At 39.5% G+C, this 21,102-nt stretch overlaps 1 protein-coding gene across 5 annotated transcripts in view; it reads right to left on the bottom strand.

Moving 5' to 3' along the window:
* LOC107746964 (protein cordon-bleu-like) overlaps positions 1–21,102 on the bottom strand; it is a 118,557-nt gene that overhangs the window by 46,092 nt on the left and 51,363 nt on the right. For all 5 annotated transcript variants that reach the window (XM_016561324.1, XM_016561327.1, XM_016561325.1 and 2 more), the window contains one exon: positions 13,484–13,651. In XM_016561324.1, the coding sequence (XP_016416810.1) occupies positions 13,484–13,651 (168 nt within the window). The remainder of the gene's footprint in view (positions 1–13,483; positions 13,652–21,102) is intronic.

Genomic DNA, 21,102 nt, shown 5'->3' with positions numbered 1-21,102 from the left:
GGAGTGCTTGATTTGATGCAGACTTGACAGAGTGTCAGTACTTCACCTGATCGTGTCTGATTGATCATGGAAGGTAAAATAATAATCACAACTATTACATCATTTTAATTGTGCATCCCAAGCCCATGCCAGTAAAAAAAAAACAGCCCAAAGTAGCGCAATTACCATGTCCCAAATATAAAAATGTAATTTTCATCCCTAAAATACATATTTTACAGTCACTGTTATGCACATTTATCATAAACACAGCTCAAATGCTTCCTACTAGTGTGGCCCAAAACATTTAGCAGTTTTATTACAGGTAAAATGCAAAATGTTTCAGTACAAGCATTTCAACCAAATGTAATTTATGCAATATTTTAAACCTTTAACCCACTGGGGAAAATCAACCCATGGCAACAGTTTAAAAGCAGCCCAATTTAGTGGAAAAAAAACAACAACAACAACCCTGCATCCAACACGAGCATCAGAAGTCAGATTTGACTGATCACGGGTCAAAAGTAAGGAGAGATAACTGACAAGATGTTGGAGGATTTGCTCCTCAACAGATCCCGAGCTCATTGACAAGTATATTTTATCGTAAGATGTGCTCCCTTTACACAGTATGCGCGCGATCGCGAAATCGAAACTGAACTGCGACTGCTAGCGCTCATTCAAAAGGGGTTTAAATACGCCACATATTGATAGCGGCGCCCTGATGCGCGAAAATAATATACAATATTAGAACGCTTGCGGGAGCGCACACAAAAATCGCAGGAGCGGATGGGAGCATGCGATAATGGTCAGAAATTCAGCGAGAGCGGGATCAACAAGCAGCAGCGCAGTCAGTCAACTTTTAATACTTTTTAAGACCCCGTGGACACCCTGCCCATAATAGGGGCACTTTAACCAATATTATCAATTAAAAATATACAGATATTTTTGAAATAAATTTCCATGACTTTTCCAAAACTTTTCCAGGCCTGGAAATTGCTATTTTAAAATTCCTGATGACTTCTTCAGATTTTTCATGACCGTACAAACCCTGATACGAACACTGACCCATTGCACTGTGTCTATGACGACACATCGGGGAACGCCTAACGAGTGTAACAGGGTTAGAAGCACATGTTGAACTAGTCCAACGTTATGACGTAACGTGACGGTGTACAAAGAAGCTACAAAGGTAAGCTGGCACAAAACATGATTAGCTTCCTCTCGCAGGAGCTGCATGCGTGCATTGTGAGCTGCTGCCACTCAGGACGCTCCGCTCCTGCTGGCACCACAACGTTTGATGTTGTGGGGATCGCAGATGGAGCTGACAGAGTAGCTCGAAAAGGCTTCGGCTCTCATTGACTAGTTCCGCTGCTCCTACTAGAGATACGGAAGCTTGCTCTGTGGCTTCTTCCACTCTAAGTGAGAGTGTGATGCTGGGGCTATTCAGCTTTGAGGAGGTGAAAGTCCTAAGCATTGAGGTGGGAGATTTTGAGGACTCAACACCTCACTTGTGAGGAGCTGTTGGAGATTGTAACTCGTGCCATCGAGAAACTAAAGATCGAGTGGCCTTCTCAAAAGCAGGAAGCGCAAACAAAGAGTAAACATGCTTGGCAATTATGCAGGTATACCAGGCCGATCTGCTTAAAGACCTGGCTGAAGGCAAGGAGGTCAGATCCGACTATATTGAAGAGCTCTGTTGGGCCACAGACCTGGCTCTCCGAGCCGCCAAGGAGACGGCCCAGGCTATGAGCCGCTCTGTGGCAGCAATGGCAACGGAGAGGCACCTATGTTTGATCCTCTCAGTTATCAAGGAGAAGGATAAAGCTTTCCTCCTTGATGCACCACTATCGCCTTCTGGCCTCTTTGGTGACACTGTTAGTTTGGTCGTTGAGAGGTTTAAGGAGGCGAAACATCAATCAGCAGTGTTTCAGAGGCACTTGCCGATCCAGGTCTCATGGGGCTGCTGATCTACTGCCTACGGTTCAGCAGGCCTTCCATCCTCCACCACAAGTGTCTGCTGACTATGAGAGGCCACATTTAATATGCCCTGTCAGGGCTCTAGAGGCCTATGTACAAAGGTTCTCATTGGAGGAAGACGGACCAGCTATCAGCTATTTGTCTCGAAGCAAACAATTAGTAAGTGGATTGTTGAGGCACTCTCTACAGCGTACAAGGCATGCAGTTTGCCTTCGCCTCTGCTGCTAAGGGAGCATTCAATTAAAGGCATAGCATCATCTAATGCCCTTATATCTGGAGTCTCCCTTCAGGAAGTTTGCAATGCTGCAGTCCCACCTGCATCCCACACACATTGTTTTCCGCTTTTATAGCCTGGACCTTCGTCCTGAGGTGTGCCTGGACAAGCTTCACACCAGGACAGGCACTAGTAAGTGTGCCTTACCTTTGTAGCTTCCATGTACGCCATCACATGTTAGGTCACAACGCAACACCAATCGAGATTGGACTAGTTCCACACATGCTTCAGATTCTGTCATGCTGAAGGCATTCCATGAAGTGTCATAGCATTATAGCACATAGCATCTCGTTCCCCTCTCTGGGAACAAGGTTACCTACGTAACCAGAGATGTTATTTAATTTATGTCCACTGTAATTCTGTTTCCTTCGATTTATACTACCTCAGAAAATGTTTCAAAAAGTGCACAGATTGCCTAGGCTTGGTCTTGTATATTGCATGATGTATGCACATGATTCATGGAGCCTCTTTTTATAGTGCCATGGAATGCATTGTGCCCCGTTACATGATGATTTAGTTTCAGTGGGTTAAAGTTCAAAGTCATTATGTGATTTCTTTTCTTCCTTGAAGTCTTTAAATGTATTTAATGTACACTTAAAAGGGGCTCTTAATCTGTGTGTGTACCACACACTTAAACTTTGACCTTTAATCCACAATGGGGCAGCACAATGTATGATTTCACTCTACTGGCATGTTAAAGTTTTAATGTAGAGCAGAGGAGAGAAGGGACAGAAGGAGTGCTTAATAATTACAGGCTATAAAGGCCAGGGTCTCGCCACACTCACACTGGGCTGCTGGGTTATGTTTCACAGCAGGCTGGCTGGTCATTCATCTTTTTGCTCAGGTATACATTTGATTTCATTCAAGTAATATTGTAGTAGCGGTAAGCTAGATCATCACATGTAGTGTGTCAGTAAGAAAATTTCAGTTTACATTTCCAAACATTCATTTTGCCATTAATTGTAATAATCCAGTGAGATTTTTGTCTGACAACAGCCAGTGCTCCACACAGAGATCTGATCTCATCATCATCCAGTCTGTCTTGAATGACATGAAGAAACAGAAAAAACTGAGACAGACTAAGTCCAGAAGAACTGTGAAACGTCTCAAGATTCTTCAAGATACCTACCTGCAAAGCTACCTGAAAAACTATGGGCAAGTGCACCGAGGGCAAAAGCGGCTTTAAGCCTTAAATGCATGAATGTTTGGCCAATCATTATTACATATCCGTCTCTTTAGCGACCCTGACCTATATATCCAGCACGGATGGACCTCTAACTGCTGCAATAGCAAAAAATTATCTTGATATTTTAAGAACAATTACAGAAGAATAAAATAAAGCATATTTTTCTCAAAACTATCGTTTTCAATTACTTCATATTTAATATTTTGATCACTGGCAGCTTATTCACCACATCCAGCATCAAATGGCAGTGACATTTATATTTAATTGCGTATAGTAATTGCTCTGCAGTAAAACTATTCAAACCAGTTCAATTTTTGCTGATGATATTTGTTTGTTTTATGCCTGTGGTAATTATGAGTGAAACATCACGTCATCATTGTGTATCAAACAGTGCCACCTTGAGGAACAAAGATGCATTGCACAAATTGAGTCATCAGATATGTAAATATAGTCACGCAGGAAAAAATACTTACATGTTGACGTACCTCGGGTCTGTAGCGACCCTATACACTTTTTTACAAAAAATGTATCTATATATATTTTCAGGATACTTCGATATGCATATAAGAAAGGACAAGAGAAGTATTCTTACACTAAACACACACTCAATCCTCAAAATAAACCTAAGCAAATATCCATAAAGAGATTTGCTTTGGCAAAGGAGGTCATTTACACAAAACACAATGTCTCACTCCTTACGAACATGGAGCAAGAGAGTTGTGCTGTAAACAGTGTGGTCTTGCGTCAGTACCACACTTCTTTGTTGTGACCGTTTTATATTTATCGTCCCATTCCAGGTCACATTTAGAACTTCACAGTGTTGCCTAATCAGCCATAAATCCAGTCACCGCTAAGAAAAGCCCAGAAAACATACAGTAGTCTTTGCAAAAGAGGCCAAAGGTTGTGCAAATAGCCAGAAGGTATCGATGATCAATGACTGCCATCATCTTTAATACACATTTATAATTTGTATCATTTTGTGTCAACTCTATGATGTGTGCTATAATGAAAGTACATAATAGCCAAGCATTGTCTAAAAGTGAATAGGCCTTTTTATTTAAATGTACTGTATTATGTAAAAAAAAATGTTTAAAGGCTTTGTTGAAGGACTAATGACTAATTTATAGTCTCATTCTAATAAAAGATATGTGGGCTCTCCTTGACCATCAGACTGGTATAAAGTACAGGAGCTAAAAAATAAATAACACAAAATAAATAATTTATTTTACCAAATTTAACAGCAATTTTGCTGCAAGCATTTGCTCAAAAGTTATATATTGTGTACATCAATACATGTATTGTTCTTTCTAGATGTCAATATCAGCTACTAAAATCCTATACTGGTGGACCTTATAGCAAAACTGGTCTACAGGTAACATATTAACTTACTAAATGGTGGCACACTAGAAATTCTAGTCACTGTAGTGGTGAGGTTTTTCAAGAATTAACAATAGAAATAGGCCAAAACATCTCATCTTTGTGACTAAAAAGATGACAGCATCATTACTTTAAAATCTTTAAAGTGTGCACAGTACAATCACATTACAAAATGAGTAATCAGTGGTCTTTGCTTCCATGACAATTACTATTTCTCATATTTATGCTAAATGATGAACAGTCAATAGGTCACAGCAACCTCTTAGCTGAATTTAAAAAACACAACATTTAAATCTGCATTATTGCAGTATTGAAGTAAACTGTATTAGTTTAACACTTGTATTCAGTTTTTGATATTGTTTTCTGTGGCGAGGGGGGCGTGGTTCAGCGAGGTCTGCAGCGGGAGAGACAGTTGGGAGACGAGCGGTGAGTAAGTGGGTCAAATGCAAATGACGAACACCCGTGTCTGGTTCCAGTAATTGGCGTGGAGAGACCGCATAAAGAGGCCCAGGAAAGAGCTGTGAGGCAGAGAGAGACTGACTGCTGACTGGGGAGAGGCTGTGCCTGCTCTGGAGAGCCCTGCGATTGTGATTGTGCCTGTGCAATTATGCTATATTGAGCGCTGGTAGCGCGACGTTCTGTTTTACTTTGTTTGAAGCTGAATAAAAACCCCAGCAGCAGTCAAGTCGATCCCGTCCTCTTCCTTCTCAAGACATTGACTTCGTTACATTTTCATTGTGTTTTGGGTTCTGTCTTCCTTGGTTGTAGTCTGTTTAATTACTCCTCCTATTCCCCTGTTGTTTAGTTAATTACCTCATTATTTTCAGTGTATTTAAGCCCCTCAGTTTCTTTAATTTATTTTCTGGTATTGTTAGTATGTAACATGCTGTTTCGTTAGCTCATTGTCAGTGGAATTACCTGTTTTGTCTAGTTTAATAAAGACTTTTTGCTATTGGAACGCTTTTGGATATTTTTATTTTATGTTTTTAAAATAGATGCCACAAAGTGTGAAGTTATAATACAACCACGGCAGTGCCCAAATTTTATGGGCTCAAAGTCTAGTGTTACTGCAGCTTTACTGCGAATGAGTGAAATTGCAGTGTGCAATATGGTGGCTATAGGAAGCACTGCCTTCTAATAAAAGAATCAAACTCGAATTGAATCTGCTGCTAGAAGCTCCAGTTCCCACAGAAACATTTAAGTAGCAGTCACACTACACTTGTTGTTCTGTTAAATTAAATTCATATGTATACAAATGCTTATGACTGGAAACACAAACTCATATGAAGAATGCATTTAAAATTTCAAGTTTGGTGAACTCTGAACTCTTGCAAATTCGTATGAAGATGTGTGACCAATAAAAGACTAATTGATACAACATGGTGTAACCTCTTAGCAGAATTAAAGAACACAAAAGCCGTTGATTATCCCGCTTATTCCATGGTCATTTGCCAAGTTATAGACAAGTTAAAACTAGTATTGCTCTTTGCAGCACAATATTTGACCGGAAGGGTAAAAATGACAGTTATTTTCGTCAGTTACGCTTCGTTTGCTCTAGCATTCTGCCCGCTTCAAATCAGACACAGAGATGAAGTAGTGTGGTAAGATCACATTTATTTGAATGAATTATAGCATTTATTTCAATTAATTATCGATCGAGGGAAAGAGAGCGAGAGATGACAGTTGTGTGTGCTTTACCTGCGTCTGCGCGTCTCTCTACAAACAATGAATTACTTCAAAAACAGCGATTTTACCACCTTGCTGTTGAGGAATATAATGTAGCGATCTAGTATCTAGGCTATTTTATTAATAAAAATCGCAGGGAAGCGTTGACAAGTTTATGTGTGCACAGCGCAATCTGCGATCTTCGACCTCTTTCTCCCTCTGTGTGTGTGTGTGTGTGTGTGTGTGTGCGAGTGATGTGTGTGTGTTTGTGTGCATCAATTAAAGCAGTGCATTAATATGGAACGGTAATTAAACTGACTTGGAACTACCTGTGCATTAAACGGTTTTACTCCATACCTGCCAGCCAATCAGAATCCAGTATTCAGACAGACCATGGAATAAATAAATAAATAAATAAATATATATATATATATATATATATAACATTTTGGATTTATTATTATTATTTGATCTATTCTGATTTTTTTTTCTTTGAAAGATGCTGCAGAGCGTCAAAGTCTGAATGGACCAACCTAAAGTATGTTTTTAATGTTATTTGATTAAAAAACAAAAACAACATTTATAAGACAGTTAATGTCAGATTTTACTGCTGATTTGAGGTATATTATTGAAATGAGAGTATGGCAAGCAGTTTTTGAGATATTAGTAGTTCCCCAATCAAGTAGAGAGGAGTTGGTTTTGCAAGACCAAAGCAACTGCCCGGAGGGGTTGCCATTATGGCTGACTGGAAGGTCCCTGAAAAGACCGTTTTGACTTGTCTATTAAGCAACCAACCAGAGCACTCTAACAACCCCATAGAAATGTGCTAAAATCACAAAGAACACCTAAACAACCACATAGTAACGTCCTGCAATATATAGACAACACCCTGCCATCTTAATTATATGATCTTCCCTCCCAGGGTGGGAGTCACTTAATTTGACAGTCACTGCTACTGGATTACAGAGCCAGTGAGTTCAGAATCATTCAGACTGTTTCAGAATCATTCAGGTTTTGTTAACTGGATCAACCTTTTCATTAAAAATATCTCCCTCAAAAAAAAATAAAAAAATAAAAGATTCAGGAAACAAATGACACTACTTCTCTTGTGAACAAACTGAGAAACAAAGTTTTTGCATGGCTTCAGAAGACTTGGAATAAAGCGCAAAAGTAATTTGTACCACTTTATGGTGCTTTTGTGTTCTTTTTGAAGCTTGAATGGGCCAGTCTTCATTCATTGTGATTGCACTGACCAGCAATTTAAAAAAAAATCTTCTTTTTATGTTCCACGGAAGAACAAAAGTCATATGGGTTTAGAATGGCAAGAGGGTGAGCTAAGAATTTTAATATCTGGATGAGCTCCCTAGTGAAAAATAAATATACTTAATTGTATTTAAAATATATTTATTTCATGATAAGTATACTAAAAATAGTTTGACATGTCTATACTAACTGAAAATACACTCTAAATGTAGTTATTTCATGCTTTCATCTAGCACAAACTTAGTGCACTACAAATTCATTTGTAAAATACTATACTTTTTACAAATGCATTTGGGGAAGGATGAAATATATATATATGAATCTTTAAGAAAGTACACTGGCTAGGTTCTTAATTCAATCTACAACATGTTTGAAACTTGTTAAATGTGATTTTCACACATAGGCCTACATACCCATATAAACTAACTGGACAGAACCTTTGAAAGAGGATGCCACTTCATAACCCCAATGACATGTCCATGCTCACTCAGCCCAACAACTAGTGGCGATAAGGGATGAATGAAGCAGCTCATCTTATGATCCTGTAGCTGTACAGTATAAAGGCCATATAATATATGTCTGTGGGGATTGTTTGTATGTTGACATATCATTTAAGTAAACAAGGCCACTGTATGAGTTCTCACCTAAGACTATGGCACAAGAGACAATATCACATTCTGTGTACTGATATCTGTTTGTTCCTTCACCCCTTAAATGTGTTTTAAGTATTTTAATAATGCGATTTTAACATCGGCCTAAATATAGGCTACAGTATGTTCAGTGAAGGGGACTTGATAAGTCAGTCTCTCCTCACCTTATACTTACATGAGCTCTGAAATTCACCAACAATCGGTTTTGCTGTACTTTTGCTAAACATCTGAACTCGGTAGAGTGCACACTATTGGGAATCTGTGTTGCAGATTTGGCACATTTTTCTGAAGAAACCTTTAGAGTCTAGAAACTCATTGCAGCTAAAGACACAAGTCTCACCATGTATTTCAAATCTGAGAATGATGAAATTATTTAATGAATAATGAATAATTATTTTAAGATGATGCTGTGTAATTTTTTTTTTTTTTTTTGAGTCTTTCTTTTTGGGCAAACCAAAGAAGGTGTGAGGTGTTAATTGAAACATCCAGTATGTTTCTGCTAACAGGTGCTGTAAGGGCAGAGTTTCTAAACACACCTTTTTTTTTACAGCACAAATGTAACAATGGGGGATTTGCAAATAAAACAATTTAATTTGTTATTGTAAATATTAAAGTAATATGAATGTTTGTGGCTTACCCTCCTTGTGAAGGGTGTCAATGATTGTCTTCTGGACAACTGTCAGATCAGCAGTCTTCCCCATGATTGTGTAGCCTAGTGACATTCTAATTTATTGAGATGCACCTGTATGTCAAGAAAGGTTTGAGCAGGTGAAACCCTATGAGCTTAAACCGTATGAGAGACCTATGGTACAGAAGAAGCCAGGCCTTAGATGGCCTTAGCCAGACCTTAGATGACTGCACTCGTGTAATCAAACCCCAAACTGCCACACTTACAGTTTTCTGGGATTTCAAATAATTTTTAACCTAGAATACACAACATATTAATATATACAGAACACATTCATTTTTTCCTCTTTATAAATGAATGATACAAGGGGGCATTTAAGATGAGATGTAAAGATGTAATTAAAAATTAAGTATTATTCTCAATTATGAGATAAAATAATCAGACCTGTGTCTAATGAATAAACTCAATTACAGATCACAAGACTGGCCTTTCCATAAAGGAAACATGTGATTCTGCAAAAATAAAGGTTGCCTACTTTTTGCCTATTTTTTAGAATCATAATAACATCCCTAGGTTACGTATGTAACCATGGTTCCCCGAGGGAACGAGACGCTGCGTCGAAATGCTTTGGGAACGCCTCTGCGTGACCGCGTTCTGAAGCATGTGAAATCAGACCAATAGAGCAGCGAGACGTCACGAGAGGGGTGACGTGAGCAACCAGGAAGCATAAAAGCACATCCGGCAAAGCGCATGTTAGCTTTTGATGAAGTGAGCACCTGCAGGGATGCATGGAGTATGGCAATGAGATGCAGTGTCTCGTTCGCTCGGGAAACCATGGTTACATTCGGGAAACCAGGTTATAGAAGCAGACAAATGTGTGCGGAGAGGACCAGCCCGTGGCAGCACAAATGTCCTGCAGGGCCACGCCCAAATAGAAGGCCTTGGAGGTCGCCATACTTCTGGTCGAGTGCGCTCTGACCCCCATAGGTGACGGGAGGCCAGAGGACTCGTAGGCTAGTGAGATGGTCTCGACCACCCACCTACTCATAGTCTGCTTGGTCGCCAGAAATCCTTTCTTAGGCAGACCAAAGAAAACAAAGCACTGATCTGCCTTACACCATGGGGCAGCTCTTTGTGTGTAAACGTCCAGTGCTCATACTGGACAGAGCAGATTAAGCTTTTCTTGGCCTGCTTCCTGGAAGGGAGGACAGAAGGCTTGTAGTACTATGGGCCCTGGCGTAGAAGTGGGCACCTTAGGGACATACCTGGGCCTCAGGTAAAGGAATGCCCTAACCATGCCCGGGGCAAACTAAAGGCACAAAACTGAAAGTGCCTGAAGATCCCAGATCCTCTTAAGGGAGGAATTAGTTGGGGGGCATTGCACAAGCCCTCCAGAACCACCGCCAGGTCCCATAAAGGCACCTTAGTGCACTGTACTGGCCTCAGCCTCAGGGTGCCACGGAGGAAACAAGAGACGAGTGGGTGTCTTCCCAATGACTGACCACCCAGAAGGGCGTGGTAAGTAGCCATGGCTGCCACATATACATTCAGAGTGGAGGGAGATAACCCTGCGGAGAAACGCTCCTGCAGAAACTCCAGAACTGTACCAACTGGGCAGTTGACTGGGTCTTGCAGTTGCTGCCTGCAGCAGGAAGTGAAAAGTCTCCACTTCAAGGCATACTGTTTCCTCATGGTGGGAGCTCTGGACTGGAGTATGGTCTCAACAACCTCGGTTGAGAGACCGGATGCTAAGACCTGTGCCCCGTCAGGGGCCACGCCCATAGCTTTCATAACTCCGGGGGGGGTGTAGGATGGAGCTCCCCATCTGATAGAGGAGGACCCTCCTGATCAGAATCTCCAAAGGAGAGCCGTTGAGAAGGGACACAAGGTCCGAGAACCATACTCGGGCCAGCCAGAATGGTACTACTAGCAGAAGACAGATCCCGTCCCGGCGTACTTTCTCCAGAACTCCCGGGGGGGGGGTACAGGTAGCAAAGCTCTGTGGTCTGGGTCTGGTGGTATGAGGCCCTAGACGGCTGGACCTGGGAACGGCGAGGGAGGAAGCACTGGAATGAGGCCAGAGGGCGAGAGTGGGGCATCCAGCAGGACGAATCTGTCCTTGTCTTGTATTTAGGACAGATTCAACCACAGATGCCGCTCCGAGGCCACCGGTGCTGCCATTGAATGACCGATGGCTCTGGCCATTTCCTTGGTGGCCCGGAGGAACAAATCTGTTGTCCAATGCAGTTCAGCAACCACGTCAGATTCCCTTTCCTCCTTCTCATCCAGGTCCTTTAGCAGGTCAGCCTGGTATGCCTGTATAAGCTTTCCCTGCCAGACCGGATGTCAGTCTAACTGCAGAGATAACTGCTCCACCGCTGGCATCGCCCCATATCCCTTCTCATTCAGCCCCACGATGTTAGAGTAGTTTGTGACTGTGGGGCTGTAAATACGGGATGAGTATGGTTTATCCCACAATCTCGACACCCCGGTATGGAGATTGAGGAAAAATGGAAGGCCCTGCTTCTCGGTTGGCCAATTGATGTTCAACTTGGCTACATCACGAGTCACAACCTCCACAAGCTCCTCATATGCGAGGGACTGTGGTGGCGAGTCCACAGTCTCCTCTGAGTCGACGCTCATCACATCAACCTCCTCGAATGAAGATAGATGAAGCGTCTGGCTCTCTCTCCGGGGGAAAGAAACTGCGGAGCAGGCTTCCCTGAGAGGGAGCCGTGGATCTAGCGGGAGAGGACTGAGATAAGGACTAGCCCGTCTCGGATTCCTGCGCTGTGCCTCGGCAGCAGTGGGACCGGTGCCAGCGGGATTGCGAGCCTGACCGCTCTCATCAAAAACAGCTGATCGCACATGCTCTACTCCCAAACAAACGACACACAGATCGTGTGCATCCCCACCTGCAAGATATCATGGGCAAAGAGGAACACAGTGTCTGAAATGTTGTTTGCTCGCCAAAGATTTTGATTTACACTTTGACATATCGATAACTTTCTAACAGAGTAATGCTGCATGACTGATAGTGCTTTGCAAACAGACACAAACCAAACGTGATCGCTGAAGAGCAAAAGCTAACATGCGCTTTGCCGGATGTGCTTTTATGCTTCCTGGTTGCTCATGTCACCCCGCTCGTGATGTCTCGCTGCTCTATTGGACTGATTTCACACGTGCTTAAGAACGTGGTCATGCAGAAGCGTTCCCAAAGCGTTTTGATGCAGCTCGAGTTCCTGAAGGGGAATCATAATCATATTGGAAGCATGTTTATGATTATGAACATATAACCTTGTTGAAAAAAAAAGCATATGCTGTTTAGGTATGTTTTGAAGCATGGCTGCTGGTTTCAGCTGGTCCTTAGCTGGTCATAAGCTGGTTTAACCTGGTCAAGTGCTGGTCCTAAGCTGGTCCTGAGCAGTAGCTAGTTGCTTAGGACCAGCACATGACCAGCTTAAACCAGCTCACAACCAGCTAAGGACCAGCTTAAACCAGCTCAAACCAGCAGCCATTCTTCAAAAAATACCTATCCAGCATATGCTGGTTTTTTCAACAGGGAAAATGCCTGTGCACATCCAAAACCCATAATGGGCCCAGGTGCAGGACAACAAAACAAAGAAAGAAGACACTGAAACTGAAATTACAGCTCTGAAAAGTTTATTTACAAAAAGTGCAGTTTCAACCAGTCATGACTTCATCAGTCAGATTGTGCCTGATAAAGAAAGACCTGTCTGGTCAAAATGTTGTGCTGTTTTGTAAATAACTTTTGGGAGCTGTAACTTCAGCATGCTTATGTCTTTAATAATTTGCCTATGTATGAAAACCGACCAGGTTTTAGAAAATAACACAACATCTCATTGATTTTCTTACACATAAACTGAGTTTTAGTGAATGTGAAGTGAGCTCTTCTACAGAGTTGGTCTCCCTACACTCTCAAACTACTTATTTATACAAATCTGAATATTTTGCTTACTTGTACTTAATAACTACAGGTCAGAACTTTAACATTGTACTGCCATTTTTTATTTGATTATGTCATGGATTCCCAAACTTTCAATGATGCACCTCTTCCAGATCTACTCACCGCTTTTGTACTCATTGTTGATGTGATTCATTTCATTAAAATTACATTAAGTACACATTTTTCCAGTTTTTAAATTTTTATGTTTTTCCCTTCAAATCAAAGTTCGTAATGTTGTGATCTTGGTGCTGGTTGGCTTGGTTTATGGGGTTCAAATTCAATGTGGCTTTGCATTCATAGCAATCAATTAAAGTGTGTATTTGTTTCAGTATGAAAAGTTCTACTTCCCTGTAAGCTACAATATTAACAGAGCAAAGAATACGTTCATAGGTTTGTACAATGCACAAGTGCTTTTATGCAATCAGTGGCTTAAAATGAGTTATTCCAATTAAATATTAGCCAGAGTATGTGAATATTAGCCAATGATCATAATGGTATGTGTGTGTGTGATTGTTCAAACCTGTGATGTCAGTGGTAAAGTCTGTGTGGGAGCTGTTGGGGGTGCTGGAGCTCTGCGTTTCTTTAATTCCACTTTTGGGGACATCTTGGAGATGTTCATCACAGACTGAGACTGACCCAGAGTGCTAGGACGGGTCTCCACACATGGACCGCTTGCCACCGACATACCCTGAGCAAAAAAGAGAGACCCTTTAGTAAATATACAAATACACATTTAAGGATAAGCTCAAAAGGCATATGTGAATGAGTGTGTTTACATGCACATTTATTAACCAGAAGTGCAAATAACAATATGTATAAGTATGAAGTAGAGAAAGTAGAGACCAGCTCAGTGCAAATGTCAAGGTTTACAAATACAGAAGGTGAATTTTGAATTGTACTGAAAATTGAGATATTGTTGTATACACATTCAATTTTAGACAGTTATATAGAATGGAACAGAACAGAATATAACAGAATTGAAGCGATTACTTTTCAATTCAAAAGAATATTGAATGTTTATGAGCCTTTCTCAGGAAATGGCGCTCTTTACAGTATTTGCTATTTTCCATTCACTTTGTAATGCAAAATAACTTATATATATATATATATATATACACTAAGCACTCTCTATTCTAATTCTATTCTAAATAGAATTTCTAAAAAAAAAAAAATTCTCTAAAAAAAAACTTGTCCCTTTTAGACTTGAACTCTATTCATTTGCTGCTTGTTTTCTTTAAAAAAAAAAACTTGCTTTCTAATCTTTTTGTATTCTATCTGTTTTCTTTTCATTTATTATACAATTAACAAAAGCAAAAAAGACCTCTAACACTAGCTTGCTCTATTCTTTTTCTATTCAGTCTGTTTTCTTTTTTATTTATTATATTATTTAAAAAAAACCTTGCTACGTGTACTGCGTTAAGCTAACTGAGACTTGTTATAGCACTTGTATATCATTGCTCTTTTGTTGATTTTGATTGCTTCCATTGTCCTCATTTGTAAGTCGCTTCGGATAAAAGCGTCTGCTAAATGAGTAAATGTAAATGTAGTAATGCCCTGGTACTTAGGGCATGAGTTCAATACAGTATAAATTATAAATAAACTTGTTGTATATATTTTTCTTATTCTGTGGCATATCATACTCTTAAAATCCTGTATGTGTGTATAACAGTAATCCTAAAGTGTAAAAAGCATTAGATCCTGAATACAGCTTCTGGAGGAAGGTAAGGCAGAAAGTGACTTTTAGTTCAGAGCTCCAAGACAATGCCATTTAAAGGGCAGCGGGTTTAACAGAGGACAGCAAATCAATAACATTTGGGCTGGAAATGTCACAACTTGCTCCTGGAGAGTGGCTGAGTTCTGAGGGCTTTACCCCTTCCATGACCCCACGTTTACAAACCATAAAACAGCTGCCCTGAGCAGACGGTTAACAGGGAGGGACTTAAGACAAATACTAAACCACAAAAACTGTGAAGCCGATATCTTCTGATTCTCCTACTATGCAAATCTACGAGCTTAGGGATGTCTTAAAGAAATTATTCTCTTGTGGCAAATTTATAAATGTCTACAAGAGTTAGCACAATGTGTATGTCACGAATATGGACTGTCTGTGTGTGTTTTCCCTCGTGGTTGACATGTCCATATTTGATTTTTTTCCGGTTCCTGTTCCCATTGTGTGTTCATTGTTCCCAGGTGTGTCTCATTAGTTCAACCTCCTCACCTGTCTGCCCCTCGTTATCTGCCCTATTTGAGTTCAAGCCTGTTCCATTCTCTCTTGTCTGGTATTAAACGTCAACTCCGTGCTATGTGTGTGTCTCCTGGCTACCCTGTGTGTTCCCCGTGTTGGAATATTAAAGACTGTTTTTTTGGTTTTAACTCCTCGTCTCCTCGTTCCAACACAGTAGGCGATTGTGACAGTGTAGTTAGACTTTGTGCAATTATTGAGAAGCAGAACTGAGTGAGGGAAGGTGAAGAGAAAGAAAATTAAAGAATAGAGACATTAGAACAAGATGCATTTATACAAATAATCCAGTTATCTTCCATGTTTCCTGTGTTTTATACAGCTTTCAATAGCAAGATTCAGAGGTGCTAATACTGTATTGATTTGTCAACAAAAATTACGTTTTACACCAATGAGGAATTTCTGGAAGCAAATACATATATACACCTGACATTAAAAGTGTAATTTTGTGTAATTTTGTTAGATGTTGAAATACATTCTCCTACTTCATTACATTGCGTGACAAAAGCTGTGTGCTTAATCTCCAGTAATATTGTCAACTTGATTGCACAGATACTATTTGAACTGAACTGAGCTGCAAGATGACATCACTAGATATTATCGACACTATTTTGCTGTTTAATACTGTAAAGCTGCTTTGACACAATCTGCATTGTATAAAGTGCTATATAAATAAAGGTCACTTGACTTGACTTGCTGAACTCAAAATCAATTTAATTTTCCGGATGAATTCAATTGAGGTAGTTAACAGAATGCAGAACTGTAATTTGAATTTCCATCTATTAAAGTACAAGTAAAATGGACTGAATTTCAAAGAAAGTCATGGATTGAATTTCAAAGAAAGTCATAACCCTGTTGCAAACATATTTTTTGATGCACTATGAAATTTTCAGATTACCATTAGATTACCATCAGATTACCCATGTTACCATTAGTACACTTTTTTGGTTGTAGCTCCTATTACATTATCAAATTTAGCTCCTATTACATTATCAATTTTTGATATTATTTTTTTTGTTTGTTTATAAAACTTCTGAAAACATTGCAGACAACAGAACTTAAAAATTCTGATACTTAAGAGTAGGGATGGGTCACGATATTCGAATATTCGATTTAATTATAGAATATCGAATAGGTTGTGCGATTATTGTCTTAAAAAATCAAGAACCCATGTTTTCCGTGCTGATGCGGTGGTGACGCAATCATGTAAGCAGAGGGTGGCGCTGCCAATAACGCACCTAAAAGCTGTCAAAGACAACAGAAGAACACATTGTCTCACGCGCACACTGTAGACTTGTGTGGCATAAAAAAAGACTTGCATAGCATATAACGGTTACAGTAACTTGGGATGATGTCAAATAAGAGTTCTGTGCGGACCACAAACACCCCCGACTGGGCTAGAGGTGTGACTGAATCCGTGTTCAGAAAGGCGCGGAAAACAAATAACGCGTTCTACGGAGCCACTAAAGGGACATGGTTAGCCGCTTGCTAGCGGTAGCCTGTTACAATACAGTACATAACATTTCACTTACCACATAAACAGAGTAAGGAGAGATTACTGATAGGATGATGGCGAATGATTTGCAGATCCTGAGCAGCACTGACAAACATCTAATCTTGTAAAATGTGTGGTAAGTACTGTAGAGTGCTGCTCCATACGTAACGTTACGTGTGATCGCGAATCTCGAAAGTGAAAGCAAAAAAAAAGCGATTTCAATGCCCAGCATATTAATAACGGCCCCCTGATGCCCGCAGTTTATATACAGTATAATTGCGACAGAAGATATTGAAGTAATTTATATTTTTTCTCCCATCTCGTATCTATTCCCTTTAGGGGTTCCATTTTTTAAAATGGAAATATCTTAGCCTCATTGAGCAGTTGATTTATGCTAATCGACGGACTGTTATGTTAATAAGTGCCGTCATTCGGTTATGTATAACATATTATATTAATATGTTTCAGCACGTTACAATCACTATATGGCTTGAGTTAAGATAGACTATCTTCTATCTTCTAGCCATCTCTCTCCCTCTCTCTCTGTTTATGTGTGTTTGTGCGTGCATGCGGGAGAGGGGTGCAATTTTCTAATAATAATCGAATAATACCCAGCGATTTTTGAATATTATTTTTGCTTGGAATGCCCATCCCTAATTTATAGAAATATGTGTGATCAGTTGAGGTAATCAGGAAATAAATTAAAATGAAATATAGCTGCAAGCAGCAATTAAGGGCAATTTTCAATTTGGTCGACTATGGCAAAATTGGTATCTATGTTCTCGGCATAACCCAACGAATATATTTAGACCAGTTTCATTATGATAGGCCAATTTAATCAAAAGGTATTAGCATTTTTGTAAATTTAATTATAACTTTTGACCACAAGGTGGTGCTGCCCCGAAACGTTTAAAGGACCATCAGGGACACATACTGAGTTTCGTAAAGATTCAATGCATTCGTAAAATATAGCATTTTATGACAAAATTCAAAATGGCCAAAGCCCAAAATGGCTGACAATGGAAAACTGGGTATGGTTCGACTCGGCATGCTGCACCAAATCTAAAGAGACCCATTTTGTTTTCATATCTCCTAACCACTAGGTGGTGCTGCGCCGAAACTATGCAGGTGGCCTCACGTCATGGTCATTATAACATACACCAAGTTTGGTCTCAATACGCTAACCATTGCTGAGATATAGCCTTACATCTATTTTTGCATGCTCTTCGTCAAATTTGTTCACGCGTTATTTGAGAACGGTTTGACTAATCAACTTCAATTCCATAACTTTTTTGTCGGAATGGTCTGAAGATGATCTGGTTTGTGAAAATCGGAACAACAGCCTAGGAGTTCGAAAAAGTAGGTTTTTGAGAAAATTCAAAATGTCGGAAAATGACGTCATATAGTGCAATCAAATCATCTTGAGCCAAGGAATCCTTTTTTTTCTCATAATTTTTAATCAAAATGTCAAAACTTAATTTTCTGGTGAAATAATATACTTCTCTTTAGTGACGTTTGCCACACTTTTCCAATCATGCAAGCTTGCATTCATCTGCATCTACAGTATTTGTGAACTCAACGCCAACATTTCAAAATCCAATCATCAATCGATGGATGGAAACATGTCCCTGTCCCACGTTTTTTTTTTTTTTTTTTCAATAATCCATTACACTAATCACAATATGTACTGCACAATACAGAACAAAAGATCTGTTGCTACTTCCATTTCATTGTGACTTTAAATTCTGAATTTCGGCCAACCGTGGCAGAGACAGCTACAAGTAAGCCATTCATCTACTCCTAACAGAGGTTAACACAGTGTTTTTTTGTTTTGTTTTTTACAAAAAATTCTGTTTGTTTGGCGTGACATTGAGGTGTGACTACCTGCTTAGTCAAACAATTTTAGACAGGAAGATGGCAAAAATGTCTGGGAAATCCGTTGGAAAACAAACATTATTTTTGCAATTTAAATTTGTGGCCACTAATGTCACAAAATTACACACTTCACCTTACAAACAAAAGCTGAGAAGTAGGGATATGCATTTACATAACACACAAAGGTGTGGAAAGGACAGAGCGGATGTTCCTTTAAGAGAGAGCAGAGAGATCTGGCAAACACTGACAGGAACGACACCGGATCTTCTAGAACCTTGCATGACTGTTTGAGTGAGAGCTTAGCTGTCGGTTGGAACGAGAGAGAAAGTATGCAGTCTTGCAGCTTGACTTGAGAAGAAAGCAGAGTAACGAACAGACATATGATCCAAACTAGACATAAAAAACTTAAGAGACACAAACACGCACACCTACACAAACAAACAGACTGACACCTGGAAGAGCACTAAGACAAAATAATCACAGCTCTCCTATCATGACCTCATGTTGTGATCGCTTTCATTAGACTACACAACCTCGCTGCAAAAGTTCAGCCTTTTTCTCTCACCCCTCTCTGCCCTTAGAACGGAATGTTCAAAGTGGGAATGGATATTAGCAGGTTACATAATTGAAAATCAGTTACTGAGACGTGTTGAAAATGGCTCTTGGCTCTGTTTGTGATGATATTGTAAATAGCGTGCACCTGAACTTGTATAATTACAGGCAGGGAGCACGTAAAGCAGGGCAGAGCAGAGCCCTTCGTAAAAAGGCTGTTTGGCAGGCCGATTGGATACAGGAAGAAAATAACTATAATAAATGAAATAAAATAACGTCCATAATAAATTATGGACAACCGAGTTGTTCAGCGCATGTGTCTGAGTGTCTTCAAGAACAGTGCTTCTCTGAAAGAAGGAAGATGGACATAGCAATGTGGGTGTAGAAATAAAGATCTCTGAAGGATCAAGTGTGTGTGAATGCAGCTATTTAACCATATAATGGAGCCAAATATGTACCCAGAAGTAAGCTAAATTTGATATGGCATTTATCAAATATTATTACACAGCTCTGTGGAATACTTGATTCTGATTGGTCAGTCGCGTCATTCCGAGGTATGTTATTCCTTGATAACAACCGGTACAAGCTGATAACTCAGGCTCATTGGTGTAACCGAAGATGGCACTATACATTTACTAGGAATATTAAAGGGGTCATATGATGCGATTTCAATTCTTCCTTTCTCTTTGGAGTGTTCTTTTTCAGACCGATGAGCTTTGTAAAAATCGACGCGTTTCAGAAAGGCGGGGCATAGAGGAGAAACAATAATGTACAGTATGTGGAAAATAATGTGTTTTTTTAACCTTAAACCGCATAAACACATTTCATTACACCAAATACACAAAATACTGTTCTTTTTAGCAGCATCATATGACCCCTTTAATATAATGCTGTGTAATAAGTAGTATGACTGTACTGTATGCGTTAAATGTCTGTCTAATTTGAACTTGCCACTTGTTAGCAACTGCTTTCTTCACGGAAGCTTTGCCTTCAAATATTTCAACTCAGATTAATATTTGGTGTCTAATTATTTACTTGTGTGGCTAGTAGCCATGTAATAAGCGGAATAATGTACATCCAGTCAGTTGTCATCACAAAATAAACCCTTTCGCGTCAGGGTCCTGACCATTCTGTCGGGGGTTAATGGCTGGATGTACATTATCCCTTACTTATTATATACATTAAATCCAGAAAGTGTGTGGATTAGGGTTAGGTTATAGCATTTATAACTAGCAGTATATAAAAAATTGTAGTATACGGAATATCCCCATTCAGAAAACTAAGTAACTTGCATTAGTGGTAAAATAAAAAAGGTAATCCAAGAGGCAGTTAAAGTACCAGCAGAGAATTCTGAGGACTTCTCTTGCTTAGATACAAATGATCCACGGCAAACAGATCCATCTGAATGTAGTTTGAACGGTGATAGTGACTTAAGGAAAACTGAAGTTAGTCTTATTCTATGTTGATAAAAAGTCAAACTGTATCATCTAGGTAAATAAATGTGTTTGAGAACTCCTGAAGATCACTTTTTTTGCCCAAGTAATTACTGACACCTAGAGGTTAAACCTGGAAAAAAATACATTTAATGGAGGAGTGTGGATTTTCTGTAAAACTTTCATTAGACGTTTTAAGTAGTTAATTTTTATACAAATATTAAAACCACAAATTTCCATTAATGAAAAACCTTTTATTATTATATTAATCTAAATGTATTATTTTATTTAACATTAAACATACTATATTATTTATAGCTTTTTATCATTGACCAATCAGCTAGGGCTGTGAATCTTTGGGTAGACAGCGAATCGATTCTTTAAGTGCATTCACAGGATTATTTAAATGCTTCCCCTAAATTCTTTAAATGCTTAGTCAGGGGGCAAATTACACAGCAGCCTTAATGGTTACAGAACCATAGGTTAGAAAAAAATAAAAAATACTTTTGTCCATTGTTAGATGCTAGTTTAATGATGCTATGGCA

Source organism: Sinocyclocheilus rhinocerous, unplaced genomic scaffold (assembly GCF_001515625.1).
Source record: "Sinocyclocheilus rhinocerous isolate Xijiao unplaced genomic scaffold, SAMN03320098_v1.1 scaffold529, whole genome shotgun sequence".
In the NCBI taxonomy this organism is placed as follows: Eukaryota; Metazoa; Chordata; class Actinopteri; order Cypriniformes; family Cyprinidae; genus Sinocyclocheilus; species Sinocyclocheilus rhinocerous.
Note: the sequence above shows the minus strand (reverse complement) of the source record. Positions and strands in the feature narration are given on the sequence as shown.